At 28.5% G+C, this 12,246-nt stretch overlaps 1 protein-coding gene across 6 annotated transcripts in view; it reads left to right on the top strand.

Annotated features, from left to right (window-relative positions):
* The window catches only part of LOC129614962 (MAP kinase-activating death domain protein), a 63,218-nt gene continuing 50,972 nt past the window's right edge, over window positions 1-12,246 (top strand). For 3 of the 6 annotated variants that reach the window (XM_055529954.1, XM_055529953.1, XM_055529949.1), the window contains exons 1-9: window positions 7-184; window positions 745-857; window positions 912-1,080; window positions 1,212-1,545; window positions 1,608-1,749; window positions 1,805-2,169; window positions 2,258-2,531; window positions 2,606-2,851; window positions 2,905-3,177. In XM_055529954.1, the coding sequence (XP_055385929.1) occupies window positions 750-857; window positions 912-1,080; window positions 1,212-1,545; window positions 1,608-1,749; window positions 1,805-2,169; window positions 2,258-2,531; window positions 2,606-2,851; window positions 2,905-3,177 (1,911 nt within the window). In that variant the 5' untranslated portion in view covers window positions 7-184; window positions 745-749. Of the gene's footprint in view, window positions 242-744; window positions 858-911; window positions 1,081-1,211; window positions 1,546-1,607; window positions 1,750-1,804; window positions 2,170-2,257; window positions 2,532-2,605; window positions 2,852-2,904; window positions 3,178-12,246 lie in introns of all 6 variants that reach the window. The other 3 variants (XM_055529950.1, XM_055529952.1, XM_055529951.1) reach the window with 3 other exon arrangements.

Below are 12,246 nucleotides of genomic sequence, written 5' to 3'. Positions count from 1 at the left end.
TTCCAAACTTACCTGTCACGTTAAGTCGTTAACACAAATTCGAATATATATATTGTAAAGTGTGATTTACTAAATCGCAATGTAAATTTAGTGAAATTAATAAAGACGAACAAAATTAATAAAAGTAATTGATTTACTTGAAAAAATGTTAATCGTGTAAAATATTTTATTATTATAAATATATGTAAGAACTTACTGACGTTGTTTTAAATTATTCAATAGAATGAGAGTTATTAAAAATGTGATGTATATTCTCTATTGATTTTTCAAGATTTGACTATCAAAATTTCTTAGAATAAAAATTCATACAAGCGCCTTTCTCTCATGATTAAAAAAATACATCGTACAGCATTTAATTCGTCATTTTTTTAATTTTCAAATTTTAAAATAAACAAGAATATATTTTATAACATTTCGAATTAAAAAAAGGGGGTTTTCTATAATGAAATGTTTCATGCAATATACATAAGTATGTACATACATATAGCCTAAAACCAAAAGACAAGATTAACAAAATATTTCATTTATGAAAACCAACAAACAGAATATTAATTACAAAATCATGAAAAATATGTTGATTAGCATATTCATCGTAGATTTAAAATATGTAGCTCCTTTATCGAATGATAATAAGTTAATTATAATGAGTATCCACTCATTTAAATGGCATAAGTTATATTTATTCTATCTTTAAATATTTTACAATATTTCTTGCAAAACTTTTGATTTTCAATATTTTTACAGAATCAATGGGAGATCATCTAAAAGTATGTCCTAGACTAGTTGATTATTTGGCTATAGTCGGAACAAGATTTGCTCCAACTGGAAGGTTAGACAAAAACTCATCTCATGTGTTGGTAATGAAAAATTACAAAAAACAATAATGAAAATAAAAAGGTATATTTTTCTAGGTTCCACAACTTTTACGTCGATATCCTCCGATCGATCATGATGATTTTCCTTTACCGCTGGACGTTGTATTTTTTTGCCAACCAGAAGGTTGTACAACAATTGACTCTACTAAAAATGCTATTAGGGGAAACAAAACATTTGTTTTTACCTTAACAGATAAAGATTCAGGTTCTTAACTTTTAATATATTTTGTTGAATACATACAATAATTATTTATGTGGTTGCAATTTTCATTATTAATTTTGCAAGCTTGTAAAATAATTTTTTTATTTATTTTAAAATGTATTTTTTTTTTTTAGGAAAAACGCGATACGGAATTTGTGTAAATTTTTACAAGGACATATCAAGGAGGGCAATGAAAAGTTTTAAATCAGATTTTAAATCACAGTCTACCAATCCGTTTGAAACTGCTAATATAAAAGATTACAGATTCGATAATCCATGCAGTCGCATTAAAAAGGAAAGAAAATATGGAAAAAACAAATGTTTCGCACTTACATCATTGTGTATAATCTCACACCATCCATTCTTTACAAAATTTAGAGATTGCTTATTCTCTTTTAAGAGCATTGTTGATGCTTATGGTGAAATTATTAACTCTAAAAAAGCAGAATCTACAAGAGAAAGAAGAAGGTACTATTTAATTGGGTTTGCTTATGTAAATTTAAATTAGTAAATATTTGCTCAAATAATAGAGATATTGGTTGGACTTACTTAATGGGGTATATTGATAGCCCGGAAGCTCCTGGAATACTACGTGAAGTCCAAGAAATTGAAATTTGGATATATAAATTACTATCAGCAGCTGCTCCTGTTCCTGGGTCAACACTTGTTCAGGTAATTTCACAAAAAATTTTTTTAATGCTCAATTTTTTTCCATATTTTATTTTAGGTTGAAAACTTACCTAATCCAGTTCAAGAAACTCTTTACTTTGCGCTACCTGATCATACAAGATTTTTTTTGGTAGATTACCCACTTCATCTTCCTATTGAGCTGCTAGGAGTTGAAACATGCTTGAAAGTTTTAACTTTGATACTCCTAGAAAACAAAGTTTTAGTTGTATCTAGAGATTACAATGCTCTTTCAATGTCTGTGTTGGCATTTGTAACATTACTTTATCCACTTGAATATATGTTTCCAGTTATTCCATTATTACCAACATCAATGAATTGTGCAGAACAGTTATTATTAGCTCCAACACCCTTTGTTATAGGCGTACCAGGTTCATTTATCGCTCAAAAAACAAAGCATTTCAGGTTAATTTTTTAACAAATGTTAAGAACATATATTGTTGGAAAACAATGTCTTCCCGAAGTAAATGCATTGAAATGAATATTTTTTTAGGCTCCCCGACGATATATGGATTATTGATATGGACACAACCAAACTAACTACACCGGCAGAAAATTTTGATATACCTTCTTTACCTGAACCAGAAGCGGCTAATTTAAAAGTAGAATTAAAGCAAGCACTTACTGGATTAACAACAGAGCCCGCAAAACTTTCAAATTCAAATCAGAAAAATAAGACTACAAAAAAATATATATCGGGGAAGGAACCTCAAAATGCCGAAGAAAATCGCATAGATACTGTGGATTTAGCTGTTCGAGTTGCAATGGTACATTTTGTAAATTCTAAGATATTCTGTGTATGTATATAATATATAACAAAATATGTCATTTTGCTTTATAGGTTAGATTTTTCAATTCACAAAACATGTTAGCTAACTTTTCCGAACATACACGGACATTACGCTTGTATCCAAGACCCGTTGTTGCATTTCAAATAAACAGCTTTCTTAGATCTCGTCCTAAAGGATCACAATTTTTAAATAAATTCTCCAGAACACAAGCTGTTGAATATTATGCTGAGTGGTCATTGACTCCTAAAAACGTAGCATTCTTACGTGTACAAACTGGTATTACTGACCCTACACAGGTAATTTCCCACTTAAGACTAAATAACTTCTTTTAAAACAATTGTCGTTGCAGATAGGAGACAAATTAAGACATTTTTCTCAAAATCTTAATCCAATATATTTCAACATATTCAGTGAAAGTTCTTTAATGAAAAATATTGTGGCTGTACTAGAAAATTTAGAGCAATCTGTGACAGATGATAGTGAGTCCGAATCTGATGATGCGGAAAGTACAAGCTCTTCATTTTCATCTTTAAGTGATGTTACAACTGACATATTTTCTGAATTTCCAATAAAGATTCAAGATGTGTTTATTGACACTGCATCAAAAAATATGAGCGACAAGGTAACATTAAAAATATTGCAAATTAAATTCATGCTTTTTGCATAATACCTCTTCGACAATTTAAGTCTCGAACTCGTTAATTACAGCCTTATTGTTTCACTTCATTTTTGCATATTTCATTTCAAAACAACATCAAGGCTCAACTTTTTGAAGATCTATTTTCTTGCTATTATAATATAGCATTTTCAGATTAAATTAACTAACAATAATTAAAAAGTTTAATTTATTTCGCAAAAAGATTAATTCAATTCGCAAATGGTTTAATTCAATTCGCAAAAGGGTTAATTCTATTCGCAAAAGGATTAATTCTATTCGCAAAAAGTTTAATTCCACTCGCAAAAACGTTAATTTAATTCGCAAAAGGGCTAATTTAATCTGAAAATGCTATATATTGCATAATTTTAGAAGAAATCTTATAGCAACAATTTTCAATTATTTAAAAAATTGATTTAAAAAAAAACCTCCACGTTCTTTTTCATTAAAGATTTCAATAAATGCTACACTACAAAAAAAAAAAAAAATAGTGCAATTTGAAAAAATGTACATTTGATGTTAACAAATTTGCTAATTATGATTGACATGTCTCCCACAATGCATACTTCTTATATAATCACATATATATCTGAATATTTTTACTGTATTAATTAAATTTATACGCTTCATAATTCATAAAAATCATTGCATATATGAATTCGAAAGGTAGAGACGATAGTACAATCGTATTAATACCTGTCGGCAGTCATAAAATACACATGCAATTTTACAAATCCATTCACAAAAAAACAGGGCCTTGATTTTTTGTAATGTCAAGGAACGTACTCACAGATATCTTTATGTACAAAGACTGCCTAATACCATAAGTATCTTTATTCTCAAGACTTCGTAATACACAATTTTCTAAAACATACATACGGTATATTCAAAATTGATCATCATACTTTTTGTTAAGAAATACATACATATATTCTTATATTAAGTATTTTTGTATGAATTAGAAATGTCTTTGATTAAAGTATCATATTTTTTTCTATAGACTCTTTCCAATATAAAACAACGACTGTCTCTTAAGTTATTGGATGACTATACTCAATATTTTCACATTAAAAAAATTGAACATCAGATTCTCATCTTTATCATTAATTAATTAAACTGTTTGACTTATTAAAACCATATTTTTACAATTTTTATTTTGTACATTTTGTATAGTTGCGACTTTTATAACGCCATTATTTTCATCATTATTTTAATTATGGCTAATTTTTAAAATTAGATGTATATACACAACAGGCTTTTGATTAATTGAGACATTCTCTTTCTTACATTCTACACCTTTATATAACACTAATGTGTATGCATTGCAACCCTTGCAAGTATTGCGTATGTAGTTTTGAAATTGTGTTCCATTCCGTGTCTGAGATATTTTAAGTTTACTTTTTCTTCAAAAACACACCCGTAATATACATATAGATATGTTTTTATACCCTGCACTTCGTGAAGGGTATATTAATTTTGGTATGGAGTTTGTAACTACTTGAAAGAGTCATCTGCGATAAACACATATATATATATTCTTACTCAGCGTAAAATTCTGCGTCGATTTAGACATGTCCGTCCGTCCGATCGCACGATAACTCAAAAACGAATAATGCAATCGACACCAAACTTTAACAAGTTTTTTCTTTTGTCAAAGCCTATTTATATTGGACTAATTCGGACAACGGGTTCGGGTAGCTGGCATACAACTCAAAGAGTTTATTTTAAATATTTCAAAAACTAATAAAGCTATAAATATAAAATTTTGTGTACATGTGTCCAATTATATTCTACATATGCTCTAAAAATTATAATGAGATAGCTGCACCGGTTCGGGTGGCTGCCATACAACTCCAACAGCAAATTTTTTATATTCGGCAAAATAAAAAGTCAGATTCATGAAACTTGGCAGTTGTGTGTCCGATTATAGATCACATATATTTGTGAAGTTTTAGTGGAATTGCTTGACAGATTCGGGTACTTGCCAAACAATTTTAAAAGCTTATTTTAAATATTTGGAAAAATAATAAAGTCAGATTCATGAAACTTGGCAGTTGTATGTCGAGTTATAGGTCAGATATATTTCTGAAGTTTTGGTGGAATTGCTTGACAGGTTCGAGTAGATCCCATACAAGTCTAAAAGCTTATTCTTAATATTTGGAAAAATAATAAAATCAGATTCATGAAACTTGGCAGTTGTGTGTCCGATTATAGATCAGATATATTTGTGAAATTTTGATGGAATTACTTGACAGGTTCAGGTACTTGCCATACAACTCCAAAAGTTAATTTTATATATTTGGAAAAATTATAAAGTCAGATTCATGAAACTTGGCAGTTGGATGTCCAATTATAGGTCAGACATATCATGAAGTTTCTATAGAATGATTTCACAGGTTCAAGTTATTGCTACACAATAACGAAAGGTGCAGGGTATAATTTAATCGGTTTATACCGACTGAAACGTTTTTACTTGTTTTCCTAACATTTTATAAGATAAAACTTAAAATAAGAAAAGCTCTTAAAAATAATTACGAAGTCGGACATAATTAAACAAATAATTAGTTCCAAATAATATCCTAAAATAATAATTGAGATCTAATATCTTTTGAGTAATTTCTTTTAGAACCACGCTTTGAGTTATGTCGCATAAAATTTTAAAATAGCTTTGACAATAAGCACTTTAAGCGATCAATTACTGTATATGCATAAAATAATTCGCTACTAAAATGCATGAACGTATGTATTTGGATTTTGTAATACCTGCGAATAAAATGAGTGAATATATAATGAGTTAACACTAATACTATATAGAATAATACGTATAGCATACTATTTCTATGGAAAAAGTCACAGGTTCGAACCCTGAAAAATGCGATTTGCCAGATGAACTTTTTTTATTGGTAATTTTATTTTTATTAAAATGATAAAACCCTTTCAAATCACTATCAGCGAGTTTCCGTTCTAAATATTTTTTTTAAAATACCCTATTTGTAAAAAGTTTGCAATAGAAATGCCTTTTATCCCACTTCTCTAGTCTTTCTAGAAATACCCGTACTTTTTGACATTTGAGAAGTAGCTACATATATATAATGTAAAAAATGATGGCTTTTGAAGAGTTATACGAAATATGAATAAAGTATAGAATTATAACGGGAAGTTCAGGGTGTAGCCTGGTGCGTAACGTGGAAGTCTGATAAAAAAAAGATTATTGAATCGATGCTTGTCTGGACATTGTCGTATTTTCCTTTTTTGGATTATTTTAAATATTTTTTTTTTTAATTCTATTTAAATTTTTTGTTTTATTTTTTTTAATATATAACATGTAAACTATATATATATAGCTACTTCACAGGTGCCAAAAAGTACGGGTACTTCTAGAAGGGCTAGAGACATGGGTCAAAGGCATTAGATAGAGTTTTGTCTCCAAGGTCCCAGAAAAAACTGATATTGGAACTTTTTAGCCCCGAAATAGCTCTATTTTAAAATTTTCTGAAAAAATTTTTGTATAACAAAAGCACGTTTTTCTTTTATACTTTTTATAATTAGAAACACAAACCAAGAAATAAATGATACGTTTTACGATTTTATTAGAAACACAAACCGGGAAATAAATAATATTTGAAAATATAATGATCTCACATATTTTTGGTTCGGAAAATCGAAATTATTTTAACGTAAATAAATGTCAGCTTTTGTCAAAGACATCAGATGTTTTGCGGCATCTGAATAATAATGCTTCATTTGTGTTGTTTTCAATATTATGTTTCGTCACTAGGCTTTAAAAAAATATACGTACAGAATATAATATATGTACGTATGTAGTTAGAATTTTATTTTTATTGTTCCAAGCGAAAAACTGTAAAATGCTAAATTTTAATACATTCATATGTACATACATATATTTGAATAAAATTATTATTTTGTTTTTGCCTAAACCTTTTCTTTATTTGAAAAATTACATTCATATGTACATACATACATACATATATTTGAATACAATTATTATTTTATTTTTGCCTAAACCTTTTCTTTATTTGAAAAATTTATTTCTATACGTTCAACCGCAGTTTTAAAAAAATAGGTATACATTCGTAATTATGTATGTTTATGCATTAATCGAAAGCATTAATTCCACCCGCCCTCCCCCTTCACCCCCTCCCAAGATGCTTTGAAACCGTTTTTACAAAATAGTACTACATATGGCAGGGGAAATTTTTTATTTACTTTTGGTTGTACAAATATTGTATATAAATTCATATTTGGAAGTGTGAGTTATAACTAAAAGTGATCACTTTTTTAAGAAAATTGTAATGTTTTAATAAAATATACATTGTTTTATAATAAGTATGTATGTACGTACGCATTTAGTTATGTATTCTTTTCGCGATCTGCTGCAAAATGTATTAGTAAGCTAAACATGTAAGTGTACATTAAACTTCTTGACAATATATTTTTAGGGCAAAATTTTATAAGAAAATGTTATTCTATTGCATTAAACTTTTTACAAATAGGGTATTTTCAAAAAATAATATTCAGAACAGAAACCCGCTGATATTGATTTGTAAGGGTGAAGCTTTTTCAATTTTAATTTAAAAAAAATAAAATTATCAATAAAAAAGAGTTCAACTGGCAAATCACATTTTTCAGGGGTCGAACTTGGGACTTTTTGCATAGAAATCGTATGCTATACGCATTACCCTATATACGTTAGGATTAGTGTTAACTCATTCTACCGTCACGCGTTTTATTCGCATGTATTATAAACTGCAAATTCATACGTGCATGCATTTTAGTAGCGAATTATTTTATGCGTATATAGTTATTTATCGCTTAAAGTGCTTATTGTAAAAGGTAGTTTACGATTTTATGCGATATAACTCAAAACGAGGTTCTAAAATAAATTACTCAAAAGGTATGAGATCTTAAAAGAACTAATTATTTGTTTAATTATGTATTTTTTGGTAATTTTTTTTAGAACTTTTTTTATTTTAAATTTATCTTATTATTTATTAGAAAAAACCATATCTATATGTATATTACGAGTGTGTTTTTGAAAAAACAAAGTAAACTTAAAATATGTCAGCCATAGAATGGAACACAAATTCAAAACTACACGCATAATACTTGCAAGGTTTGCAATGCAAGCAAACACGACTAGTTATATATATATAGCTACTTCACAGGTGCCAAAAAGTACGGGTATTTCTAGAAGGGCTAGAGACATGGGACAAAAGCATTAGATAGAGTTTTGCCTCCAGGGTCCCAGAAAAATCTGACATTGGAACTTTTTAGCCCCGAAATAGCTCTATTTTAAGATTTTCTGAAAAAATTTTTGTATAACAAAAGCACGTTTTTCTTTTATACTTTATATCATTAGAAACACAAACCGAGCAGTAAATAATATTTGAAAATATAATGATCTCACATATTTTTGGTTCGAAAAATCGAAATAAGCTTGATGTAAATAAACGTATCAAAGCCACAAAACATCTGATGTCTCTTATCAAAAACATCAGATGTTTTGTGGCATCCGAATATTAATGCTTCATTTGTTATTGTTTTGAATATTATGTTTCGTCAGCAAGCTTTAAAAAAATATACATAGAGAATTTACGTACGTATGTATCTACCTAAAATTTTATTTTTATTGTTCGAGCGAAAACCTGTAAAAAATGCTAAATTCTAATACATTCATACGTACATACATATATTTGAATAAAATTATTGTTTTGTTTTTGCCTAAACCCTTTCTTTATTTAAAAAATTTATTTTTGTACGTTTACTCCCATGATTTAATATTATGTGTTTAAAATTTATTTCTATATGCTAAACCACAGTTTTGAATATTATTCAATTCATATAGAAAGTTTAAAAAAAATTACTTAGGAAGCTTTAAAAAAAATGTACATACATACATATGTACCTAAAATTTTTGCGATTCTTTCCAAACTATTATAACAATATTTTTTTTGAAATTTTCTTTAAACTTTTATAATAATACTAGTCCTGTGTGCTTGCATTGCAAGCCTTGCAAGTATTATGCCTGTAGTTTTGAAATTGTGTTCCATTCTGTGGCTGAGATATTTAAGGTTTACTTTATTTCTTCAAAAACACATCCGTATTATACATATAGATATGCTTTTTCCTAATAAATAATAAGATAAAACTTAAAATAAGAAAAGTTCTGAAAAATAATTACCAAAATATACATAATTAAACAACTAATTAGTTCCTTTGAGATCTCATACCTTTTGAGTAATTTATTTTAGAACCTCGCTTTGAGTTATGTCGCATAAAATCGTAAAAAACCTTTTACAATAAGCACTTTAAGCGATAAATTACTGTATAAGCATAAAATAATTCGCTACTAAAATGCATCCATGTATGTATTTGGAGTTTATAATACATGCGAATAAAACGCGTGACCGTAGAATGAGTTAACACCAATTCTAACGTATATACTACTATATAGTGTAATGCATATAGAATACAATTTCTATGCAAAAAGTCCCAGGTTCGCAAAAAGTTCCAATGTCAGATTTTTCTGGGATCCTAGAGGCATAAACCCATCCAATGTCTTTTGTCCCATGTCTCTAGCCCTTCTAGAAATACCCGTACTTTTTAACACCTGAATATATATATAATTAAAAATATGACGAAAACTTTGGTTGTAAAACTTTACTAAGTTCTGGTTTCCGTGAAAAACTTCATATGGCGTTTTTTCTTATAAACTTTTTGTTTGTGATTTTTTTAGGAACTACATTGCAGTATTTATAATCCATAAAGAGTCAGACTCTTGCATGCACATATTGCTACTTCAACAATCCACTTCAACCATCCTATTGTAGCTTATACTTTACCATCACTTCACGTCCATTTCCATTATTTGACTAACATTTTTCAAAATCTGTTAATATACACGATATCATTAGAAGGTGTTAATTTTCTAATTTTATATTTATTTACTAATACAAGTTAACATAACAGCTAACAGCCAACATAACAGCTAATATGCTAAGTCAGCACTTTTACACTTATGGGAATAAAACTTCAACTAAATTCTCACAAAACTTTACACGCGCATCCGCTTTATGGATTTTAAAGTAATTTTTCCACATTATGAAATGTTAATTATGCTTATTTTGTAAAATCAATTATTTTAAATATCAAATATAAAATTGTTAACCTAAGCTAAAAATTATTATAAATAATTTGGAATTAATATTTTAAAATCAGTCTTAAGTGAAACCTATGTCGGTTTAAGTTGAAAAATAAAATTATTTTTTAATCTTATATAAATCGATTTCTTTAATTGGCGCCCGAGCAGTTAGTCAGTGTCGGTTCGGTTATCTGTTAAATTAAAAAACTTTAAAATTGTATAAATTAAAGGTTTGTGACAAACTTGAAAAAAAAGGTTAATACTAAACTTTAAAATTAAACCTTAAAATTGTATAAATTAAAGGGTGTGACAATTTAAAAAAAAAATATAAAAAGTGAACACTGAAATTTTAAAATTAAAAAATTGGAAAAAATAATTAAAAAAATAGTAAAAAAAGGGAATTTTTTTATTTTATCAGAAATTGAATAAGACAGTGAAATTCAAATTTTGTGTAAAAACCAAAAAAATATATAAAAATTACAAAAATCTTTTTTAAAAAAAAAATCAAGACTGAAACAATCAGAATTATTGTGAAACTGTGCTTTTCAATAAAATTAAAACCGATTTATGTGATTGAAACTGTACCACTAGTAGGGTGTCTGCAACTTTAACGCTTGGGGGAAACGGCAAAAATACAGTCCATCCGGCCAAACAGTACGACACAAAAGGACAAAAGAAAAAGGCTCACTAAGGCTCAACAAGGCAAGTGAAATACACTGAGAAAAATTAATCTTAATTGTATTTCTTCCCTCCGGGATAACCAAGGCTACCCATTCAAAAAAATGATAAAAGCCTCTATACTACTGTAAGTAAAATTTTTAATTTTTTATAAACGGAATCTATCGAGAAAATTAAAAATTTTTTAAACATAATTTAAACATAATTAAAATCAAATTTATCAAATAAATATTAATAAAAATCAAGATTAAAACTTCAAATTTACAAAACTAATTTCGAAGTCGACAATTTTTTTAATTAATTGATTTAAAACGAAACTAAAACAAAAAAACGACTTACAATTAGCGCATAATAAAATATTAATCAATTTAAACAAAAATTACAAACAAAATACACACACAATGGTTAAACTCGAAGAATTAGCTGAAGCAATTACTCAGTTAACCGGCGCGGTAAACTGTCAAATGGAACTTATGAAAGGTGTCAAAAAACGACTAGATACATTGGAAAACACGCCACAACCGAAATTAATAGCACCAAGTAATTCGCAACCACAACCATCAACAAGCAATTCACAAACATTAGTAGCTCCCAAAAACGAAGATGACCTGAATAAAATTAGCAAACTGCCAGATTCAGTAAAAGAATTGCAAGTATTTAGTGGGGATCCATCTCAATACATCTCATGGATCCATAATGTAGGAACTATCTTGGGGGATTATGAAATCGTTCAGTCGAAGACAATCTACCGAGCAATACTACACAGTATTCGTCAAAAAATCAGAGGAGATGCCGACGCAGCATTAGTATCATATAATGTATTTAACGACGATTGGCCCACAATGAAAAGGATATTGTCGCTACATTACGCAGATAAGCCAGATCTGCGAACGCTGGAGCACCAACTAAGGAACCTAACACAAAGAAGGATGACGATAGACGAATTCTATGTTACAATAAATCATCAAGTTTCGCTGATGATAAACAAGATTAAAACAGAGGACTACAGCGCAGAAACCACAAGGGTTTTAATAGAGACGTATAGAAACAAAGCTTTAGATGTATTTATTCGAGGGCTGAATGGTAAACTACCAAAACTGATCTTAATACAAAAACCGCAAACTCTACCTGAAGCGTATACTGCTTGTTTGGAGATCTAAAATCTTAATTTCCGAAATTTAACGATACGCAGTCAA

Source organism: Condylostylus longicornis, unplaced genomic scaffold (assembly GCF_029603195.1).
Source record: "Condylostylus longicornis isolate FDR11 unplaced genomic scaffold, ASM2960319v2 ptg000131l, whole genome shotgun sequence".
Lineage (NCBI taxonomy): Eukaryota > Metazoa > Arthropoda > Insecta > Diptera > Dolichopodidae > Condylostylus > Condylostylus longicornis.
This window is presented reverse-complemented; position numbering and strand designations above follow the sequence as displayed.